Source organism: Platalea leucorodia (assembly GCF_965183815.1).
Source record: "Platalea leucorodia genome assembly, chromosome: 4".
In the NCBI taxonomy this organism is placed as follows: domain Eukaryota; kingdom Metazoa; phylum Chordata; class Aves; order Pelecaniformes; family Threskiornithidae; genus Platalea; species Platalea leucorodia.
In genome coordinates this window covers 34,789,536-34,814,422 of record NC_138826.1, presented here as the reverse complement: position 1 = coordinate 34,814,422, position 24,887 = coordinate 34,789,536, and the positions used below count along the sequence as shown (strand labels likewise).

General features: G+C 44.0%; 1 protein-coding gene across 3 annotated transcripts in view; it reads right to left on the bottom strand.

The window, feature by feature from the left end:
* Positions 1 to 1,199: 1,199 nt before the first annotated feature.
* Positions 1,200 to 24,887, bottom strand: part of ARID5B (AT-rich interaction domain 5B) — a gene marked incomplete at its 5' end in the record, with an annotated part of 121,450 nt that continues 97,762 nt past the window's right edge. For all 3 annotated transcript variants that reach the window (XM_082308777.1, XM_082308776.1, XM_082308775.1), the window contains 3 exons: positions 1,200 to 3,802; positions 7,759 to 7,957; positions 20,464 to 20,561. In XM_082308777.1, the coding sequence (XP_082164903.1) occupies positions 1,652 to 3,802; positions 7,759 to 7,957; positions 20,464 to 20,561 (2,448 nt within the window). In that variant the 3' untranslated portion in view covers positions 1,200 to 1,651. The remainder of the gene's footprint in view (positions 3,803 to 7,758; positions 7,958 to 20,463; positions 20,562 to 24,887) is intronic.

The following is a 24,887-nucleotide window of genomic DNA, read 5'->3' as shown; positions in this document are numbered from 1 at the left end:
TTCTTTTCGTATTGATTACGCTGTCTTTGAACAGTAACTGAGATGGTTTGAATCACAACCAATTTTCACATTGTAAAAAGCCTCCAAGTCACACTTCGCTTTATTGATGTCTATGCTCAGCTGCGTGGTGGTGACGTCCTTCAAAGTGAATATACATCCATAGGGAAGCTCTTTCATCAGGAAAACCCAGCCCCTCCACGCCCAGGCTTTCCCCCTGCGAAAGGAGGCCCAGGGAGAGGCCAGATCCCCGCAGGGGCCGAAGGACCGTCCCGACCACCGCGCGCAACCCCCTACCCGTCCGACCGAGCCCGGCCGCTTGTGTGGCACGGGCCCCGTAAGCCTCCGATCCAAATCAGCATTGGCGCCTGTCCTAATTTCTGAAATTCTCGACGTTCTCGCAAACCACAAATGCATTTTCTGGACTCCTTTGCCATCCAGCAGCTTGTGCCAGGGAGGTTTTGTTTTCTAGGCCATTTCTCTGGTAGGCAGGAGGGTTTCACAGCCTAGGTAAGCTTAAATACAACGCTCGACAAATTCACGGACCACGATACGGGAAAGCAAAGCTCAGTGGGAGGGGAGAAGCGGCGTAGGAGCCATCGCAACAACAGGAGGAGGGCGAAAGGTGCTCAGCACCTCACAGGGGCGGACCGTGGGGAAAGGAACCTTGTTTGCATCCTTGCACCATAACATCACCTACAGTATGTTTATAACCGTTAAGATTAATCTGAACCAGTTGCTTCAGTTTGTAAACAGTAAACGTTACCACAAAAACGAAACAAAAATGCTGCTCAAAAGTATAAAGAAATTGGAAAAATTACAAACACATAAAAAAAAAAATTAGGACAGCCACAGCCTTTAAAAAAAGTTGCAGATAAAATGATATTGTTTAATTTAAAAAAAAAAGAAACCCAAAACAAAAAAACAAACATAAAGAGCACAGAATATACTGGACAAACAAAACTATATAAATTATTGTGACCAAATGTGACACTGGTAGTTTACGAAGTGGATATGTACAGTCAAATTAAACAGTGTTTACGCTTCTCTTCTAATAGTGTTAAAATGAAAAATCTATTGCCGTTTTACTATACATTGCATTGATTGAATCTTTAGAAGTCAGGAAAAGTTACCCAAAAAAGCACATCCACTGATTGTACGGATTCTCGGCCCGCTTCTCCTTTCCAGGTTCATCTCGAGTCCTTGACTCATTTGCAACAACGCATGGCCTCTGGTCCTCGGCTCAGTGAAAGGCAAACGCAGCCCTCACCTGGGATTTCAGTGAGCTCCGGACTGGGCCTGCATTTCCATGGCTCCCTTTGAACATCTGCTCTTACCATATGCAAGTCCCTTCAGAAAACACGTATGTAAAATCCAATGATTTTTTTTCTTTCTTTTTTTTTTTTTTGTTTTTTTTTTTTTGCTTGTTTCTTTTTTGCAGGGGCAGGGATAAGGGGCGAGGGGGCTGATGTGGGACCCAGAATTAAAGAAGCAGTCCTGTCTCCAAACTCCGAAGCGCTCCGCTGGGCGGGATACGACTGCGTCCTGGTTCACAACGATACAGATCGCTGAATCTGCGAGACATTGTCGCAGGGGGAGGAATGTCGCTAACTTAACTTTTCTCCTCAGACCTTTTTTTTGTGAGCGAGGGGGTTTACAGTTTTGTGCTGGGATGTACAGAGGACAGCTGGGAAGGTGGGAATGTGGCTTGAGGGTTTATAGCAGCTAAAGGATAAATGCTGTTATGCAAAAGGTCACCGTAGGAACTTCCTACAGGTGTTGCTGCAGCTAAGTGTCTGTACAGTTGCTGAGAGTTTGCAGGGGACGTGAGGAATTGTCTCTGCACCATGAAGGAGTGAAGAGCCAAAGGCTGCATTAGTGGGGAGAGCACGGTCTGATTTTTCAAGTACTGCAGGGGATGAGAATACCCAGGCGGGAGGCGATTGTTCAGCCCTGTACACAGGCTTCCCGGATACAAGCCTGGGAAGATGGGGGCTGAGAGGGGAAATTTGTGGCTTTCCAGCATGCTGCCAGAGTGGAGGCCATGCACCGGCTTGCTGCCTTCCCCCTCTGGGTCGGGAACCTTGTCTTTCACCGGGGTCTCCTTTGGTAAGTGCAGAGGAGAGACAGCTCGGATTTTTTTTTCAGAAATGACTTTGTCCAAATCCTCCAGGCTCCGTTTCAAAGGCCGGGCAGCCCCTACGTTCTGAGGGCTTGTTCTGCGGCTGATGATAGGATGCACCATCCCCTCCATCTTCCTCAGATTCTCCAGCCTCTGGGCCTGCTGCTTCCCAGACCTGTGGAGCAACTCGCTGTGTTTTTTTGGGGCTGTCATGGCCATGGGGGACACGCGGCAAGCTTTGGGGTTACAGTCTAGGCTCACCGCCTGGCTGCTCGCAGCCTGGAACGGGGAGATACCTTTGCCTTCTTGTTGGGCCATGGATGAATGAGGGAGGCTGGAGCCCGGAGCCTTTGCAGTCTGTTTGTGTATGCTCTTTGGAAGACTCAAATCTGTTGGCTGATCATCTGAAGAGGCCTCCACTGATGCCTTTTTTTCTTGCTGATGCAAAGATGGGCGATAATTTAAATTTAGTTTTTCTTGGTGTTTGTGTTGAGTAAAAGTAGAAATATTTTCAGACTCTCTGAACATGTCCCGGGGGAGGTACTTTGATGTCTGTTCATTATTAAGGTGGTGTTCTGTGTGCCTATAAAGGCTGTGCAGATGAGGTGATGAATAAAAATCTGCCAAGAAAGTGGGCACATGGGAGTGCTGCAGTGCCCTTTTCTCACTCATTTTATCTTTACAGTCCTGGATATCTGTCTTCGGTACGTACGACTTGGCAAGAGAACTGAGGTGATGTTTTGAAAAATCACAGCGCTGAGGATCCGGTTTACTTAGCATGTCATGTTTAAAAACGTCATTGATCGATTTCCTTTCTTCCTTGGTTTTAAAACTCTGTACGTGTTGTATGACTGAGGGCCTATTAATTGCTACAGGATCAGAATTAGGGGCGTGGGGACCTTGTGATATGCTTGAGGACAGCTCATCTCTGCCGTTCAGTTTCTTTTTGCTGATCAAAGGTGGAGGAGAACCATAAGGATAGCTACACGACAGGGCTGCCCCACTGACCTGCGACAGCAGCTTCTTCTTTGCCAGGGGTGACATGATGCCTGGATTACCCTTTGAGTAGAGCAGTGGCGTGTAACCAAAAGTGGAGTCATCGTTCATGGACCCGGGCAGCTCCTTTTCCTTGAACATGTCGAAGTTCTGGACCACCAGTACTTTGGGCGTTTGCTTTAGTGCATTGTGGATATCTTCATTTCCCAGCTGGTCCACTTTCACTGTGCAGTTTGCGATGTAATCAGCCATCTCTGGCAATTTGTCATCTTCCATGTCGCTCTGAGTGGGCAACTGGACCGGGAAAGCCGGGAAGGGCATTTCTGGAGGTTCGCTTTCTAAGCTGTCAGTAAAAGCTTTGTGTAGTCTTTGTTCAGGCTTTGTGTCTTCCAGGGCATCTGCTGGGGGATGTAACCGTTTTGTGACGGTGGCATCCAGCAGGGTGTCTTCTTCTGGGGGCACAGATATACTTGAGAAAGAGGATGACTGCTGAACCTCCTCCTTGGCTTTCTCACTGTTCGTGCTGTTTTCTGCCAGGTCTGTCTTTTCCAGAGGCAGTGGCCGAGCTGTCTCTGGTAAAAGAGATGGAGGGCCTTGCACGGGTTGTTTCATCTCTCCCGCTGTAGGATGTTCAGGGAAATTTTTCTGGTCTGCTGATTCTTGATCCTTCTCTTGTTCAGATGAAATCTAATAAAATGATTCAACAGACAGTAATAAGAATGCGGTGCATTTCAGCAGACTGTTCATAAGATCATACACAGTACCCCGTTGGCTACTTTTAGAGAAGTACTTGTCAATCACCGCGCTGGAACGTGAAGGCTCTAACGCCAGGTATCGGACTCAAACAAAGAAAAATACCTCCTGGAAATATTAAGAAATACACCATCCCTGCCAGGGTCACAACAAGGCATTTCAAAACAGCAGATGTTTGTAACCTGACGAGAGGCACCAGTAGCTTGACCGGATAGCTAAATGCTGAGGTTACACTCTTTTAAAATTAATTAGGCAAATGCAGGAGAGCAGATTTCGTAACACAAACGATAAGGCTATAGAAATTTCTCCTGCTAGCCAACTTTACCTACAAAAACGACACGATGATTCCCATGTTTTTTCTTACATAAAGTCTCTCCAGCATAGCTATCTTAAAATTCAGTGATCACAGAGGAGATCACTCACATCCAGTTCTGCATTAAAGTGTGAAAATGACAGAAATGGCATACTAGGAATCTCTATTGTAGGCAGCAAATCACTGCCACAGCTTAACTAGGACACACATTTTTTTATTAACGGATTAAAATGAAGTTGTCAACATTCAGTAAGTGTGTGTGCCTGCTATTACAAACATGGCTTTTATACGTTATCGTCAATGGGACCGCAGCTCTTTCTGCTCCCCCATTAATAAAGCTTGTGTGCACAATTCACACTATTCATCCCATTATGTAGCCGGCTGAACTGTGACCCGCAGAGGTCACCAGAGCGTCCCATCTGCGATCCAGCTGACTGACAGCCCTTTTCAAAACCGCTGTCACTCTCCTCTGACATGTCGTGGTAGAAGACAGTCATAAAACAGCAGCATTGTGTGAGCCCTTTATTATTATTGTTTTCTTTCTTTCTTCGTTGTAAAGATAAGACGCATCGAGAAAGTTATTATCTAAATGCGCTTTATGGTCTGTGGTAGGAGCGGGGGATCGGAGAAGGGTCCTAACGAATCTAACCCTCTCAGAGATTTATTTCTTCACAGCTGCTTTTAAATATTCCTGTCTGTTTGGTTGGCCTATTAGTTACAGTGTCTGTTAGTCATCCTAACTTCTTTTTAAACTCATAGCTGCCTTTTGCAGCCAAATACCATCATTAGATTCTTTACAAAGTACCATCGCTAGTCTCTTGAGCTTATAAAATTACAGGAAAATACCAGACAGATGAGCAAAGCAAGGAGGGGAAAAAAAGAGAGAAATCATATTTAATAACTGTACATTCTGCTCTTTGTTTCTATTAAGCAACATTTTGATTGAAGTTTCAGCTATTGTGAGGAAATGTGCAGTCTAAGGCTAATAGCATTTTGTCTGGTATCTTGTTACATCGACAATGTCATTGTGATGGCAGGAAAACAGTGAAGAGTACAAAAGCAAATGCAACCCTAATAAATTAAAGTTATATTCTCTCCCTGCATACTTCTTATGGTGTATGAGTTGAACATGCAATTGAGAGGACCGCACATTTGTAACTTGATTAAGCTTTTACAGCTCGTAGCTACGACCAGCTTCTAGGCCACATGCAGAAATGGTTGAAGCGGTGGCTTGGTTGGGGCCATGCCTACACATCTACGTGTGTGGCTGTAGAGGCTCCCTGGGAGCAACACACTACGACTGCTGTGCCTGGATGAGGACTGCACCCAAATGTGGAGCCTGGCACGTGGCTCCACTGCTGGGGGATGGCTGGAGAGAGAGGGACATGCAACCTTCTGCCTGGCTCCAGCAGACTTGGATTTCGCTCCGCCCAAAGTAGCTGGACACCTCCTTTCTGGTGGCCCCGTAAGGGCCACGTCCTCAGCACGGGGCCCTTTCTATGGCAGAGCACGGCTGAGCTCTGCAGCTCTCCACCCAGGGTGGAAGCATCCACCCCTGCAGGCCCCTTCCCTGCTCGGGCTTCGTGTGACCACCTGCCCGTACGGTGACCTGCACGAAAGCTGAGGTCCTTAATCGCCCAGCCTGATCAAACGGGGGCAGGACACATCTTCCATCCCAGTCAGGGAGGAGACACTAATTCTGCTATAAAAGGTACCATTTTACAATGGGAAACTGCCGTAATGGTACATTTTTATTGTCTCGTCTAGGCTCCCTACATTTCCGATAAGTGCAGCTGAAGAACTCTTCCTGCAAACCACACAAAAATAACTGCAGTTTAAGTAGCAGGAAGTTTGAGACAGGGAACAACAAAAGCAAGGAAATTCAAAGTGGAGGCTGACGCTCTGTTGCTGACTTGTGTTGTGCTTAGTGGTGGTGGTACGGCTAGTGTGTAATGTATCTTGCTGATCCAAGACCCCCTCAATAAATAACCAGGCACAAAGGAATGACGGGAAGGGAGCACAAGCCTTCACTTTGCATCTCCTTGCTTCACCAATTTGTGTTGCAGCCTCCCAGCGACTGAAACAGGTTTGTGCGCAGTCTCCTCTCTATGTATTTTTCATCAGAAACGGAGGGGTTTTCCCCCAACAGGGTTCCCTGCTTTAAAACTACAGTGTTAGAGAAAACAAAAAAACCTCCCCTCTCTATGGAGTGATCTTACATTAGATATTAAAGGTACTGTCGATCAAGGCAATTTAAAACACAAATTCTGGTTTGGATGGGAGATGAAATTGTCTTTGTAAGCACAACTTAAAGAGGTAGTGGGACATGAAAATCAAAATTTTCTGTTCTCAAAACTGGGTACACAAAGTCTCGGAGGCATCCGTGTTTACTGCTCCTGCATTGTTTTTTTTAAGCAGTGAGGAGGATTGTTGGTAGCTGACTCAATACCAATTTCCAAGCTGGTTTAGAAACAGGACTTATGTACCTTATGTACCTGCCAGACAGCAATGAAGTCAAAGGAGCAGTCGTAGTCTGCCGGGCATATCATGTGTTTCGACATTCTTTAAATACTTACTTTCACTGCAACGCCTTGAAGGCTGCTGTGATCTGGCAGACCGAGACAGGAAAAGCAATGTCTTGTGTAGGGGTTGTGTGTGAGAAGCTTCACCGCCTCGTTCATACAGGGCGCAAGCAGGGCACAGGAGAGAGTGGGCAGGATGTGCAAAAGAAAGTGCTTAAGTGACACCGGAGCAAAAACCCCATTGATTTTTTATCACTTAACAACACGTGAAACTTACTCTTATTTGCAGACAAATATGAGTTCTACTGGTCTATCTTACCCCAGGCTGTGAACATAAAATCTGTTCCACGAGGGCTGCCCTATGACTGCAGGTAACGCAGCTCTATGTGGAAACGGGGCCTGCCCATGTGAAGCAGGTGACAGAATAGGAATCTATCTCAGCTGAAAATCATCTGTGGCATGTGAGAGGGAAGTCAGTCTCAGTCAGGGCTTGGAAGGTGTTTCCCTCAAAATCTGACCTTTTAATCCAAAGAGAAATTGAGTATAACACGATAAAAATCCTGAGGAGTGATCTGTTTTTTGACAGACGTTGCATACATCTGTGAGCATGGAAGGGCTGATCCAGAGGTTACCATTATAAAAATCAGCTGTGTCCAAGAGTTACCACAGTATTATCAACAGTATTAGAGGTTCCCGCACCCTATACTTAGATTAGGAAATAACTGTGGTAGTTGTGTGGTTTCCTTTTGGCAGCTGCTGATCTTTTAGTGGTGACCACTGTATAATACAATGAGCAGAAATGGTACTTGTTACATCCAGCGCTTGGTCTTCTGCCACCAGCGCCATGCAATACGGAGCTAACTGGTTGATGTTTGTAGCCTAGCAAAATCCCAACACAGACAGTACCACAACAACTGAATTTCCATTGCCGAGCAAACTCAAAGGCCAACTGGTTGGAATTCTCCAGTTTAAATTATGTATTTTATCACTGGATTTCACATGATTAAAGCTGTACATTTTTAATTGAAAAGTTGAAAAGCAGGAAAGCAACCAACCTCAGATGCATCTTGGGGTTTCTGTGCATTATCTTTTTCCTTCTTGCTCTTTTGGTTTTCATTTTTGATGCGTTTTGTTCCAGACACTTTTGTTTTTGCTTCACCCTCCTGGGAACTGTTATCCTGTTTTCGAGGTTTCACTGGAGGCAGTGGCTTATCTTCCTCTCCTTTAATAAATCTTTCATACGGCAGGATTAATCTGGGGGATTAAGGAACAAATAATTGATCAGATTTTGCCATTCTAGCGAAGAACAAAATGTATCTACTACGAGCAGTTCACTTAATAAATCTATTTTCTTCCATGCCATAAAAGCAACAGTGTAAACTCTACATCTACAAATCCAAGTATGATAAATCAATTTATTTAGCAAGATTAAAGCGTGGCGTAAATTCAGAGGAGTTGGAGTTGGTATGGATCAGTTGCCAGTAACGCTGCAGTGGTTTGTGCGGCTACACCAATTTGTACCAGATGAGGATACGAGCCGCTACGTTTTAGACTGATTTAAAAAAGAAAAATCCACCATTTGTTTTTATTTTCTCTCCCTACCCTTAAAAGCATGCAGCAAACCCCAGGAAAACACCTACAACGCCACAGCCAACTTGACAACAGCTACACAATTCCAGGCTGGTGGTTCCCCGGCGTGCAAGGGCGAGCGCCAGGAACCCGGCAGACGACGAGAGAGCAGGGCTGCAGGACACCTACAGCGGCGGGCACAGCACCCGGCACGCTGCCCTCGGCACCAGCCCACCGCCACCCTTGCAACGCACCCGTATGGCGAGAGCCACCACGCTCCCTGCCTTCGCTGGTGAGGCTTGTCTTTTTTAGGAAAGAAGGAGAGAGGAAAAGAGTTAAAAGCGAAGGAATTTTTCACTGTGGAACTGTGCTCCACAAAGTGCACGAAATTGCTTTAAAAAAGCAAGGAAGACAGACAAACAAAAAATACCCTCCCCCGAAAGCATCAAACACACTGAGTTTCAATCTATCTGTTTTCCCTTTGCAATTCTTGATCTGAAAGGAAAAATAACTGATATAATTAAAAGGGATGGATTGCATTACAATCTCAGTTTCAACTTCAGTGATTAAAGTTTTTATAATGCATTTGGTATGATTAATGACTCACTGTGGGATTAATACAAGACTCAGACTTTAAAAATATGAACTTTAATACTGCAAACATAATTTGTTTAAAAAAAAAAAAAAGACAAGTTGACTCTATGAAGAAAATGTACTTTGCTTATAAACAACATAAATCTGTTCAAATACCAGGAATCCTTAATTATCTTTAATCTAAGACTCCAAGGCAGAAAGCTCTTTGGTTCAGATATTCGTTTGTTATCCTAGAATCAGTTTCTAAGCATGCAATTTTGATTTACATACTTAGATGTTCAAACACAGTTTGGGCTTAAGAGAGCAGAAATTAGATTGCTCGTGATCATAATATTTTACATTTTAATAAAATACAACATAAATTATGTTAAAATATAAACCTAATTTATGCTATATTAGAAACAAAATTCATTAACTGAGCATGCTCTGACATGGTATGTGCAAAGAGGCGTGAATAATACTTTCTAGCCCTGAATTTGGCAGGGCTCCAGTAATGAAGCTAAGCAGAGCCCACAGGGAATATTCATCTTCAGATCCCATTACAAACTGAGTTTAAACATGTTACAGCTGCTAAAACTGGAAACTGCTCCCTCTATGCAAACTTAGCAAAATAATACATAGTTGCCAAATACCTGCTTCCCACTGTAATATTACAGTTAATGTTTATATAATAAAAAGCATAACTAAGCAGAATAAGAAAAAAATAATCTTGTTCATACTTGAGGCTGCTACATTTCATTCGCAAAGCGCAAATATTGGTGAAAACACCGAATTCCTCCCTGTGCTGCACAAAGGGCTTTGGACTTCACTAGAGGCAAGGTTGGGTTTCACACAGGGCAACGTTGAGGCCGCTCCGCCATGTGTTAAATATTTAAAATCGCTTTTAATAAAAACACATTTTATTACAATAATTGTTAGCACTGCGAGGGGAGTGTTTGACTTTGTTTTGTTTCCATGGGAACGCGTCGCCCATTAAAAACCTACATATTCCAACCGTAAAGGTTTCCGACGCTGTCCCGCGCCCCACGGGAGAGGGAGACGCTCCCGGCCCACGAGCACCTTTCTGTGAAAGATGCCACGCGATTAACCCCGTGGCTACGGCCGGGACGGGAGCAAGGCCCGGGCCGACACGATTAATCACCGCTCGCGTGCTCTCCACCGAGCCTTGTAGGGTAACGCGGGACGCAAACTCCTCCTCCTCCTGCTGCACCTCACCAGAACTCATTAGCTTTGGCGCTAATTAGTAACCGTGGCTTAAATTTCCTTTTCTGATCTTAAGGGTTCATGTGGGAGTACAAGGTTTTCATTTTAGTTATTTTTCACTGAGCTCAGCAGTTGGCAGGCCGACAGCAGTAAAAATACATTTCACATAGCCGGTCAAAGGCCCGGAGCCAGCGGCAGGAAATCTGGAATTAAATGTTTCGTGTATCGGGGAGGCGGCATGACTAAGGTAAAACGGAATCAAAACACAAGGATGGCTTGTTCTAGGATTTTCCCCTCCTCATTTGAAACGAAGGCCGGCAGGCTGCTGTTCCCTGCCGCCGCCGAGATGGGTTTTGGGGGCCATGGGGGGCAGCTGGAGAGGAGCCGGGCAGGAACGCGGGCTGCGAGACCCTGGGGAGCAGCACCGAGCCGAGCAACGCCAACAATTGCCGCTTCACGTAGAGATTTCCGTCGGTTGCAATTTTCACTGAATGTTTTTTCAGTTATCCTGTCATGGTACAACACAATTACCCACAGGATATGATCTTATCATTTGATTATTAGAAGTTTTTATGGCGCAGGAGTAATAAAGCTAATACAGCTCTCAGAACATGTAAGCAGCCGGCTCACACGCCATGAAAGCAGCCGGCTTAGCCAATTTAAGGTCAATATTGCCCAACACAGGAAGAATGCGATCTGCTGTTAGCCAAATAGTTTAGCAGAATGTGACATGTCTGAAACCAACACAACATAATTTTTTTTTTTTTTTGGTCAAATATTTGCAGCGCAGGTAAGATTTAATCAATCTTTGCGCAAGGAGAGGTAAAGACGATGTCCAAAAAACCAGAGCCGGATACCTCGGATGTATCGCACTTTGGAAACAACCACCACGTTTTCAGCCGCTTTGAACTGTGGCTGTATTTCGTGGCGGGGGGGGGAAGTATCAAAGTATTCATAAAAAAGGAAAAGGGGGGGAATATTTTGTGGTCTAAAGAATATTTACTTGTAAAGCCTGCAAGGAGACCAAATAAAAGGGTCTTTATCATGATCAAGATTCCAATATTAAGATTAATAAAATGTATTATTTATAAGTCAATTAACATAAATAGAATATGTAAGCACTAGTGTATTAAAAAATCTTTCCACAGGCAGCAGATTTTTAGCAGCATGAGGGTTTTTTTTTTTTTTTTCTTTCCTGGAATAATACAAGAATAACATTTTCCAGCCAAGAGCAGAAACAGTAGGGGAGTCTTTGCTATCACAGGGCTTCTTATTAAATTCAGTCACTGTGAAAAGCCAGTCCTTTTTTTTTTTTTCTTTTTAAATAAAGACAACTTAAAATCAATACAAGTTAGATTAACAAATCAGTACTATACTAATCCTGATTTATTACAATCGGCAATATTAAGTTTAATCACATATAAACTGCTACTCAAAAAAAGATTTTGCTTTACTAAGTCCTGAATTAAATAATGGTGCAGAGTGTACTGAGTTTTTAGATCTGCATCATCTGATATTATGAAAAATTCAATGTACTTCTCTGCAGCAGATGTCAGAGGTCAGCAAATCTATTACAGTAATGTAAGTAATCTGGCTTTCTGCCAACATTTTTTTAAAAAACACTGAAGCAGATAATTTTATATTTACAAATTCTAAAATCCTCCAGGGACTGAATCTCTTTCCCAACAAAAAGCAGAAACTTCACATTAGAGAAATGTATTTCACAGTATATCAAACATGTCTTCATCATTAGCATTTCATAAGAAGAAAAAAAAGCCCTTAATCTTTATTAGTCAACATTTTTTTCCCAGCTACAGAACTAACAATACAAGATCTCATCTGAGCCAGTAACCACTACATTTTCATGTATTGATTATGCGGAATGAATGACTTTTTTGGCCCGACTCTGCTTCACGGGACACATGAGAGCGCATCTATTTATAGACATGATAAAAAAAGTAGCTACAATAATGCAAAGGATCTGACCAGCCCAGAAAGAGGAAGGAAATTAAATGTTAAGGCTGCCAGTTTCCTCTCTAATTCTCCCCACTGTGTCTGGATATGACGGGGCTCTCGGGCCGGGGAGGAACCATATGCCCAGGACACACAGGGTAAAGGAGGGAAGGAGGCAGTTCAGCACAACCCCTACAATATTTTTTTGTATCACTGGTTTCAATGTTTATTTTTGTTTTCTTTCTGGCAGAATAAAATATTCCAGCACGTCTCCCATTGACATCATCTCGCTTTCTCAAGGGCTCCAAGCCCAACACAAAACAGTGCGCAATGAAGCCTCTCAGCCACAACAATAATCGTGGAAGGACTTCAAATACCGAAGCCCATTCCTTGGGAGATGTTGCCCCATTCCCATGCTTGGCCAGAAGGTTAAGGAGGTTGATTGCAACGGGAATGGAAAAAGATTTAAATCTGCTCCACCAAATGAATACAACAACCGGTTAACCCATGGAACTCACTGCCAATGGATATCTTGGGGCCAAGGGATTAGTGAGATTATGCAAGGATTAGATGCTAATGTAAATCATGAGAACATTAAGCTCTTAGAGTTTCAAAAACACTGAAAAGGGACAGGCAATAAATGTCTTTACTGGTAGGAGTTTGGAAAACACTTCCCTCCTGGGCACATTATGCTATAGTGGCTGTTGCTCCTTCCCCTGAAGGTAGTGCCGGAGCTGGGGGACGAGATGGCCGGTCTGCCTGGTTCAACAGGGCAACCATCCCTCAGGTCCTCACAGCAGCCCCCAGCCCCTGCAGCCAGAGGGTCCGAGCGCAGGGCTGGGACAAGCAGCCGCTGAGCTGGGGCACCTCGGGGCGGCGCCATCGACAGCCCCCGCCGTGCAAAGGGGCCCCTATCGATAACCTTAGTGAGAGAAACCCGGTTCTTGTTCCCTAGAAACTCAGTGGCAAAACATTCAGTTGTTTTAAGGGACCAGCAGGAATGCCCGAGCCCTGATCCCAAGAGAAGTCTTGTCTTTTTTACCCTGATGCTCTTTAAAAGGGATAAATCTTGGAGCAATGCTGTCAGTGTAAGCAGGGGAAACAAGCCACCTTCAACAGCAATGAGCTGGTGAGGACGGCCAGGAGCAGGAGGCAGCTCTCCTGGGCACCAGTGACAAATTCCCAGCAGAGAACAGGGGAGAGGAATAACCCAGACTCTAAGGTCTCAGTCCGGTTTCTGAAATGGGAATATAAAATACATTGAGGAAATCCAGCAGAGTGCTCCTCAAGCCTGATTTCCCTGGACCGCATTGTACAATGCGGGGGTTACGAAAGCAAGCCTCGCATGCTTTTGTGCAGAACACAATAGCAATAGCATTATTTGCATTTGTCTGAAGTACAAAACTGGCATGTATTTTATCAGCAAAGACAAAATATGTTTTGAGTTCAATTTTCTTCCCAAAGAACTTTCTTTCCTTAAAGAAATGGCTCTTTCATCCTTTCATCAACAACTTTCCTCACAGCCCACTGGGAGTGCTGGTGGGTAATGAGAATGGCTCTCTGCTGAAAGGTGAGAACTGCGCTGCTGTAAGAGAATTCAAAGACACTTTGTTTTAAGTAAACTGGAAATTAGTGACATTACAAACACAGCTGTTGATTTAGCTGCACAGCCAGGCGAGGGAAGCTCAGGCACTCTCCATCCTATGGCTCAGCAGGGGGAGATGAACAACCCCAGTCTTTGCCTTCGGTGCAGATTTACTGCACGGGAGAGATTCAAACGAAGGGGGACAGGCACAGAGAAGCTTCCTCAGGTCACTCTACCAAAACTGCTATAAGCCTCTGTTTTGGCTGCAGTCAGCATTTCTGCATCTAAAGGCAGTCATGCCTTTTGCCCGATAGGTCCATACAGTCTCTGCAATGCTCAGCTCCTATGCCCAAGATAAGCTTACAGATGCCATTTTGCATTGCCTATGGGGTGCAGGTCTCCCTGGAGGGACTCCAAAATCCTGCTGACCCTCCCTGGGAGCTCTGAGCCACATCTCCATTGCACAAAGTTGAACAAAGTAGGGGCAACCCCTGCCATGTTAGGAAAGCGCTGCAGTAAAGGACAAGATGGAGATTCCCAGCGGACCTGGGGAACCTGAGGGTAAAGATCCCTAGTACCTGGTGCATCCCTGGCACATCTCCCATCGTGCAGCACCCTCCTGGGGCAACTCAGCTCTCAGCAAGGAAAAGGGGCTTGTCCTCGCATGTAGAGTCTGTTCCTACTCCTGGTTGTCAAGAAATGGGGTCACCATGTGAGAGACACGTTGCCTAATGTTGACCAAGCACGAGCAACCAGCTCAGCTGCTAGCAGTGCCAGAACCCCAAGAGCACTAGGCACGCTGCACAGCCTCAGCGCCCGGCAAGCGTCCACGCACATGTGTACTGCGGGCATGCCTGGGAAGTTCCCCTCTGCTTGGGCGACGACCCAACCGGGAGCACTGGGTAGCACACGGCATTCCCCAATTCTGCTGGGACAAGCTCCTGGCTGGAAAGAAGGACGTGGCTGGGAAAACAATTCCCCACGAGGAGAGAGATCATCTGTTTCCAGGCACTGGAAGGCAGTGCCTGACTGTCCAGCACTCTTGCACCCAAGGACTTCTGCTGACTCCAGTGCTGGCCAGTAAGTCTCCGAGGCTGAAAACCCAGAAATTTTGAAAAAAACTGTGTGTTCTCAGATGTTTTGAATGGACAGCTAAGGATCTGTTTTAATGGTAAACAATTACATTCCTCTGTCATCTGATACTTTTTAAATTTTGGGGAGGGGGGAAGCTTTCTGAATTTTCAATAGTTCCTTTGTTAAAGCATCTGTTACTCACATAATTGAAAAGATGTTTGTTCAGTGGTATGCTTGAGAGTACAGTTATTTAATCTTAATGATAAAGCCCCGAGGGCAGAAAATCATAAGTAGAAACCTCTTGTTATTTATCAAAAAGAAAAAACACCAAACCAAAAAACTAGGAAAAGAAAGAGAGGACTGAGACACCTCATCTATCTTCAGGCTTAAATTCGTGCTTGATGGAAAACTATTGAGACAATTTGCCACTTGCGAAGTTTTCTGGGAGTCTGGGACTAGCTGAAGTGGGAGGGGGGCAGGAAAGTGGGGTGAAGACAAAAATAAAACAACTAAGTTAGTACGACAAGAAAAAACTGCTGCTTGGCAAGTTTTTTTTGGGTCAAACAAAGAGCTAGCTGTAGTTTACAGCATGACATAACACTTGATTAATTTTTGCCTGAGGATGTTTTCACACTTAACAGTGTAAATCAAAACCTTCTATTAATTACAACGTGAATTAAAAGATAACCATAAGCATTTTCATGTAGATGCTATACTAGCCTCCTATTTTTTTGTTCCCTCTAAAGATTGGCTGCTCTTTCCTACAAAACTCCACTGAAATGCTTACACGTTACCAAAGTTATCCAAATGCTTTAACAAAACCAAACAGCATTTGCACGGAACGCGGGGCTCTCTTGCATATTGAATTACTGCACAATATCCTTAGGGTAGAGAGACTTTACGGCTGTTAAAGGGAAACCATGTAAGGGACTTATTTTGACCCGCCTTGTGTTTCTGATAATATATAATATTTATGTGAGCGATTTAGACAGAAAAATGGCAGAACGGGCTCTGAACTGTACAAAACACTGTATCTCCTGGGGTTTAGTCCCCTGGGAAGGGACAGATGTGCAGGGTCCTCTGCTGGTGCCCAGGGGCCACACTCACAACCAGAATAAAACCCTCCATGGGTCTGTGTCCAAAGCACGGGCACAGCCACTCCGCTGGATTGTGAAGAACCGCTCCCCGCTGCAGGGACCCATCTCACCTATCTGCTCCTCATCAAGTCCCAGGTGGCTGTGGCTCTGCAGAACACTTTCCCACTCAGCTGCCTGAATTTGATGAGACCATGAAGCCTAATAAATCCCCCTCCAGCAGGGTTTGACCGGGACAGTCTGGTTTTCAAGGCACTAGTGACTCCTGAGGGTCAGGGTGCAAGTTACACCGCTGAAGAGCTAGGGCATGGCCCGTGGGAGGCTCTGGGTCCATCCCTGCTGGAGACCCCAGTGGAACCAGGCTCCCCGCAGCACCTGAAGAGGCCAGGAGGGCTACTCCTCTACGGGACCGTCCAGCTGCCTGCCGTGACACCTTCGAACACCGACATGTCTGTCCGGCAAAGCAGCCGAGGAGTGTTACCACACGCCGTTGCACACCACAATTCCCCGGCCCGTGCGTGTTTGTGCGCAGCTCGTGCACAAGGCTTGCTTTGGAGGAAACCAAGATGAATCACAGCCAGACTTGGAGGCAGAAAAAGGCCCCAACAGGCAATTGCTCGTATTTTTGTTTTGTTCAATGCATTTTACTGGGAACTTTATATACCTATATTTATATATAGCAGGTTGGGGTTTTTGGTTTGTTTGGTTTTTTTGGTTTTTTTTTTTTTTTTTTTTTTAAGGGGGCTGTGGTGGTGTAATATTTATGAAAAGTCCCTAACAACAACGTCACCAGCACTGCAGAAACACAGCCCATCATTCACGCCGGAAAATTAAAGCTGCCGATCATGTGTTTTGTGTAAAAGCGAAAGAAACCTCAAACCCTGCATGTGAAAACCACATCTGCATTATTAGGGGAAGGCAGCATGGAGAAGAGTGCTTCGCAGAAAAGTAGCCGTTTCTGAGGGTTTCTTGATAAGAGAGAGAGAGAGAGATGTAGGGTGCTGACAAGGGCTGTTAAGAGTTTCACAGGAAAGGTTCAGGCTGAATCAGCTAATACCAACCACACATGCCTCTAGCTTTCTGTGATCATGCAAGGTAAATGCATTAGAGGAGCACAAACGAAGAAAGTAACGACCAAAACAACAACAACTCCTAAGCCCTGTACGGTCAGAGTCGTGCACAGAGCAACAGCCCCACGATAGGAAAACATTAATGCTTTTTATATTGGTAATCATCTGTAACATGAGCAATTAAGTACAGTACTAATGGACTATAGCCAAGAGCCTGGTACTAATATTAAAAACTGACAGAGATGAATAGGTTTGGAAGGAAAACTAGGCTGACAAAGACATTTTTATGAAGTGCTTGGGCCTATTTGGAATAATCCAATCAGAGGCAGGTTCAGACCAGCCATGCCTACAGTGACAATAACGCATTCATTGGCATTATACGATGCCTGCTATGCTTTAAATAAAAACACCCATTGCTTCTACTCAGCAACCTGCACTTTCATTATTATACTCATTAATAAAACAAAAGTTCTCTAACTAATATACAAATAACACTTACTGAAACACTGGCAGCCTCGCCTTGTTTTAAAATGAAACCAGTTACTGGAAACACAAACCGTACTACATGAAAAATGAATCAGTTGATAATGCACACGAAATCTTTCTTTCCCTTTTACCAGGGAAACAAAGCAAACACCGCACCGACCGAAGCACTCTGCCTACCTATAGCACAGTGGCAGCAACCACCACAAACCCCTGCTCCAAACAGGGGGGCGTGGAGAGGGGAACAAAGCGTTCCCTACAGTCTTCAAATCTGGCTTTGTTTCAGCTTTTGCCATCCTCGGTACCATGGGTCTGCAGCAACATGCTGGCTTTTTAGAGGTTATAAACACCTTTTGAGAAAAGCAGCGTTTCTTCATGGGATTTGCTAGACAGAGAGGCAATTCTTCCCTCTCCATTTCCTGGCTTTTTGTTGGTTTTCATTTCTTTTTTTTTTTTTCCTTTTTGCCCTTTGAAGGACTGTGTGAAACTCCACCTTGCAGAGGGGAACCTGGAGAGGGCAGGAAGGTGAGATGCAGTACCTGAATGGGACATAGGCGCCGTTCCACTCCTCAGCATCCTAAGGGTGTCACTGAAAGGTTGCTGCCACCTAAGCAGCCTTGATACGCTAAAGCCGGTGCAAACAGCTAGTAGCTTCTCTGTCATCTTGGAAGAAAGCTAGTTAACACAACACAGATGCCCTTGAGATCTAGTTGTAGAGATGAATGGCAAGACTAAGTCAAACAGCAGCAGGATCAGTGAAGTGAGGGAACTACCTGTTCTGCCTCCAGTAAGCAAAGAAAGGCCAGTGGGATTCAGAAAAGAAAAATCATGAGGTTTATTCAGCATTTACTTCCCAGCTTAATTCAATTTCCAGTTTAGCTTTACAGCTCAGCTTCAAGTTAGAAAATGTATGTGTGTCCTGAATCATGAATGTGGATTCCTGCACTGCAGTTCTAGTTTTAGATTAAATGTCATCTGAGCACTTTGGCTATAAACGAGCATTACATTTACAGGTGCTGTAGTTAGAATTACTAGCTGAAACAAACCATGACAATTTCATTTACTTTTTTTCCAAGTCTGAGGCTTAATACAGCTTTCCTGTGGTAGAAAAAAAGTGTCTAACACTACAAATCCAGAGACTGGACCAGGCACTGAGGGTTTTTGTATATGTGTTTCGGTTTTTCAGACCAGATTTGGTAAAGCATATTTTAGGTAAGCTCAGGGCTAACCTAAAAATCCTAAAAAATTTTTTCTCCAAATGCCATCTTTTGACAGCCTGCCACAGAAACGTGGATAATAGGTTCTGCCTCGTATCAGACCTAACCAAGAACTACACAATGGACTCTGGCATCCAAGAACTCAGGTAGGAGCTCTTCAGTGTGTTAAGATCCATCTTAAGCATAAACTAAAAGACGACTCCTTCCTCAGACTGGATCAAGGCAAGCAGAACTGCTCTGGGTAGCCTGGAAAAGCTTCTGAATCTTGAAAGCATCATGGGTCTGCTCAGGTTTTCTAGGGAGCACAATGGGCTTTGGGGCACTTTGTAGCATACTCCTGAGTAACTGCTGAGTAAGTCACATGGATGAGTCTGTATGCATCGGAGGAGTGCAATTCAAGGGTTTTGCATGTAAAAAAATAAACCAGTAGCATGAAAGCAGAAGAGAGAGACAGGAGTTCAGGAAGTATTTTTGAATGGCTCATTTATTTTTCCACAACTACAAGAGACGTACCCTCAGTGACTCTAGGATTTCAACACAAAGCCCAGCAACGCTTGCTCCCTGTGCAACCTAAACCCTCAGAGCCCTAACTCTCACGCGTGCCTGGGCTGCTTCTGCCAAATAAACAACATCCTACAAAGCACATCTGGCAAGGGAAGACCCAGACTGTCAGTCTGAAACCCATCAGCTGGCTTGGGTGCAAGAGGAAGCACTGAGCCTCTCAGGGCTGTAATGATGGAGGGGAAGAACCGAATACCCACAATCTGACAAGTCAATTACAACAATCTATAACATTTGTCCGCAACGCAACGGCAGGGAAAAGCCCCATCTGACGTGCACAGCAACTCACTCAATTTGCTCTGCTGCTTGGCTCAATCTCCAGTAAGCTTGTAACTCTAACTTTTTATACAGGCATTACATGCAACTTCTTTGTGCACCCAAGTCCTTCTGTTGGAGACATCCCCTGTAAACGAGGGTGATCAACCTTCCCCTCCATGAGGAGGGCAGCGTCTCCCTGGAAGTCGCCAACATGTAAGGCACTAAAAGAAGGTGGAACACTGCCCACTGAGCACAGCGCTGCTGTGCTGCCTTGTGCACAGGCAAGCACAATCTCCTCCTGACCCCAGCAAAGTAACTTGTTTATGCCTGGGAACAAGAGACTGGACTTTCCTTATCTGAGGCTGAAATTGCAGAGCTTTTATTAACATTTGCTTGTCTAAGGAAAAAAAAAAAAAAAAAAGAAAAAAAGAAAAAAAAAGAGAGTTGTTTCTAAAAACGATACCAAACTGAAACAACATTCCAGCTCCGGTATTTTATTCAATGCATGCTGGCTTCACAAGCCCTGGAAGTTATTATCTACATGGGAAGAATAAGAAATCAACAGTTCTGACCAGCAACAATGGCTGCAGAGAAAGAGTGTTTGGCAGCAGCTCGCAGGGAGGGAGGAGAGAAGGAATGCAATGAAGAAGAGGAATGCAATGCTCTGCATGACCTACAACATTAACAGCACCCTGCATTGTGGGCCACCCCATTATTTTGATCACAACCACAATTTGCTTAATTGGTATTCCTAAAAAATGACAGAAGACAAGTGTTTGCATCAATTAGCTGTCATTTCTTATTTTTCCTTGAGTATGTTTTGCTCAATTTTTCAGCTTCTTTAACCGGAAAGCTGTTGTAAAAATTAAGATATGTACCAAAGAAAAATCACATGCCTGTTTTATTTATTTAGTCACTGAAGACATACACTCTGGTTTAAATTACAATGGATTATCTGACTAAACTGTTGGGGGAATATTTACTATATCTTTAAGAAGCCTCTCGCTCTTTCTTTCTCTAATTCTTTATAAAATGCTTTGAAGGCTCTCCAAATTAATTTTTTCATTATTAAACAAGCATTTCAGATTTGTTATCTTACCTTTCATAATGTCTGCGAGTACATGTAGCAGCACTTGTGCTTCCAGGGTTACCACCTAATTCATCATAAATATGTTTCCATTGTCGACGGGCTGTTATCTGTAAAAATGGCAATGGAAAATTTAATCTTGCATCTTTACAGATTCTACAGCGTTTGAGTTCACAACAACAAATGCATGTGTGACACTTTCAGAACAGCATGTACTACAAGCACTATAAAAGCCCCTACAGAATATATAGAGTGAACAGAGCTTTGGGTGTCTTTTTTTTTAATAAGTTAACACTATGTCTATTTTCTTTCTCTCTAAAATGGAGTGATCTGACTGATTCATTATCAAGTCACAAGCAATACAGCCTCACAAAAGAGAATCTCAATCAATATAGGGTCATTAACCATCAGAAGTTATGCAGACAAATCCCACGGTGAATTATGAAAATGAAGCTCAAACCATACTCAGCACAAATAATGATTACATAGTTATTTTAACTGAATTAGAGAAAATAAATCTGCTGCAAAACCCAAATCCACCACAGAATTCTGTAAATCCACAAAAGCATAGTCCGTAACTCTATATGTTACAAGCTGTTTATTTTTATCCATTTATGTCAGTAAAATATATAGATCAAATAGTAATGAAATCTTAACATACTCCAATGTTAATATTTGAGCTATGTACTTTATTGGACCCCGCTGATGAAAATAAACATCTTGTAACATATTGAGTTGCATACCATGGTTCTGTTTTTTTGTACAGAAATTAGGATTATACAGAATAACAGATGGAAGACCTGGCAAAAGAATTGTTTCTGAATACCACTTCATTATTTTATATATTCTGCTATATTTAAAACAGGAAGAAAAACAGGAATAGGACAAGCACAACAGATCACCCTCTTTGGCCTGCAGCTCATAAAGAAGGCCAGTGGAAAATTGTGGGGGCAATTTGGGGAGAATTTTGTCATTTTCTGTGGAATGCTGTGGATTTTAATATATTCAGCCCCAGAGGCTTCTTCGGAGTTACCCACAGAGCAGTCAATGGCGTTTACTGAGGAGCTAAAAGCAGCAATCAGAAGAAAACAAATATTACAGCTTGCAATCTGAGGCCTGCAATTTTAATCTAAACAGAGGAGATAGCTACCGTCATTAAATACTACAGGGTAAGAGGTGTTTCTTTTTTGCTCAATATAAAAGGAAAATCCTTCCTTTGCAGAAATTATTCTCCGAAGCCAAAAGCATGGCTGGAGACTTATCATTTGATAATGTTACAATTTCTTCAAGTTTATTGTTTGTACAGTTCTCCTTAGAAAACATCAGCACCGCCAACTCACTTTTAGTACCTGTACATAGTTTGCACCTTGATACTTGAAAAAAAAAAAAGGGGGGGGGGATATCTTATCTTGAAACTCATTTAAAGCAAAATGGACTGACGGCATTTACTGATTTTATTTTCTGTCTTCTGTAACGAACCCAAAGACCACAGGCACAAGAGAGAGACTGCAATTCAAGGATAAATTCTGCATAGACCAATTTTTTAAATAAAAATCAAACACTCATCTGAAGAAAGGTTCGTATCAAGTCTATTTTGTTTCAGTTCTTATGCTGGCTCTTCCCCAGGCTACCCACACTTTTACCTATTATTATTACTAAAGTTGTTGAAGAACTGGAGTCCTAATGAGACATAAAGAACATCACCTCCTGAGAATATGAACGGATGCTCCTTCTGCAACCTGAAAGGTCAAAAAAGAGCTGGAACAAGTACCCTGCTGTGGAGGAATGACTGGATGGGAAGCTACCTCTGGTCCTGCCTCCCACACCTATCCCATCAGTCCTCGGGACAGGCAAAGGGCAGAGGCATGGCCAGACAGCCCTTGCCTTCTGGTAGCTCCCAAAAATCACAGATCCCCTGAGGACTGCTGCAAATGGCTTTATATTAAATCATGTCTCTGGCAGCCTCATAGACTGGGGGTCTGCGCTCTGGCCCTCTGGCAAGCACAGCCTGGCTGGCTTGCAAGGCGGTGGGCCAGGACCTGATGCTTTGGCTAAGTACAGTGAAGCTATAAACGAAAGCAAAGGATTAGTCAGCAAGAGGACTACTGCAAGTCCCCTTTTTAAACATCCTGATGTGACTAAGAAGCATGGTCTCCATTTTTAAAAGGAAAATGGTAACCTCAGAGCTCAAGTCCCGTTAACTATGAGCTGACTCAAGAGTCGACATGCAGGCTGGAACATCAGTAAACACAACCATTTTTAAGGGGAAAAGGGAATCCCTTTGAAATAATTTTTGGTGTCTCTCTCTTCTTGGCTGTTTAGGATAATAGTATTTACACAAACATTTGCCCAGCTTTATCCAATTCTGCCTCTGCAACGGACCAGAACTCCTTGGCAATTAGCAGGGTTGTGCCCTCCCACGTACAGAGCTAAGTTTAAATTTGACATTCCCTGAAACGACTGTTATTCTAACAAAGCCTGGGGCTGAGTTTTCCCCTGCTCTGGAAGTTTAGTTTTTACGCTTAATAAACTTTAAAGGACTAAAGTAACTGATAAATTACATCCTTAAACAATCTGAACAAAATGCTGCACTGTGGAAACTTCACAGTTGTCATGCAAGGCAGCGCTGCTCAGGCTGGATGCTGATGCTGGCCACATCCAAATCGAGGACTGCTTTCTTCTCTCACACAAGTCCCTCCCAGGCACCTCAATGGCTGCCGACTTCCTGAGGAGCCAGGAAAGGGCAGTGCTTGGCAATGCTTTGCTTATGGTTGCTGTTCCTACCAAAAATGCCTGCCTTGGCTGCTTTTATACGGCGGTTTTAACTCTGACAGGGCTCATATGTACTCCTGGTTAGTAACACGACCATGACTGGGGCACGTGAGGAACAGAAAGGCAGATAACAAAAGGTATGAAAATGGTATTTGAGCTGCCTGGACAGGGAATTTCCCATAAACATTCAGGAGCAAAGTGATGGGGTTTTTTAAGGGCATGGAGCTATAATGGCGTAAGACAACTAAGATCCTGCAAAAGCTTTAACAAATGTCCCGAGCACTTTCATTTCACACTTTTGATTAATTCAGCTTCAGTTTCCTGACGTAAGCTGACCTGCTCCAATAGAAAACATACAGAAGACAAAGAACCTTTGCTGCTTTAGTTCTCCGATTTGTTTTTCCCTCTTCCTCCCAGTATATACATCCCTCCCAGTGCCTGCCGCATTTCTAAAAGTGCAGGATGCTCCAGGCTTACCATTAATCACGGCAATTGCACAGGCCAGTCTCATCTCTGACAGCTTCCCATTCCAACACTGGCTTTAGTTTTAAAGTAGTCTTCTGGTTTGCAGACCCCTCCCACACTTTTGCTCCAACCTAGAGCTTCACAATCCTAGAGATGGGCCCACTGGAAGCCAGGAGCTTTGAAAGCCTCTGTGAACTCTTTCCCAATTAGCAGAATTTGGAGTTAAGCAAGAGACTGGTCTGCCCAGGGACCTGAGAGCAGATCTGATCTGGTTCCTATAAGCACAGTATTAGGCAGTGACTGGTACTCAGGAACAACCAAATAAAAGCAATATTAAAGTAGAGGACTGTTTATACACATGCTTTTAACGGTATCTTCTGCTTTGAGAAATCTTAAGGTCTTCTGCACTGCAATCCCAGCTCCCTTCCTCATGAAAAGGCTTCTTGCTTATTTCCTGCTGCAAATCTAATGGGGAATTTTCTGGTATTGGTATGTGATGTTCACAACGGTCTTCAAAACAGAGCTCTGGGTATTAGCTCTGTATGAAACAAAGCCAGGTAGCTTTGCATTCCACTGATACATCAGTTTCTTCGGGCCTGCCCAGACACAGGACTGCTGTACGTGTCAATCATTGATTTTTAAAAACTAAAGCACTTTATTGCTGCTCCCAGGAGGCAGCAGCGAAAGGGGATCCCACCGACCTTCAGCAAAATTTAAGCTGCTACACACCGAAGGTTAAGCTCCACCTAATTTTCTTTTTACCCTTTGTCTTTCTAAGACATCTCCGGGTAGAGTCCATTCAGCACCACAGCCTTTTGCAAACATGCCGAGGCACTCCTTTTGTGTTGGCTCAAAAGAAAAATGCCACTTCATGACATGCCAAAGACAACTCTTTAGATAAGTCCTGGAAGTTTCCCATCTATGAACTTTTATTCACTTGACTTGGGGTGACTAAGAAAATTCCAGGCAATGGCTGTTAAATGCCACTGCAGCTGAGCCCCCTAGAACGTGACATTGTTTTGTATTTCATCCAGGGATTTGGGGACATTTTAGATCATTCACACTGTGAAGGTCTGCTATAGAGTACTTTCCAGAGCATGCTCCTATTATTAGTAACAAAGATGCTCATTTCATGTATCTTTGTTTAAGAGAAACATGATCCCGCCAATTCCAAAGAGACAGCTTCATCTGTTAAGGAC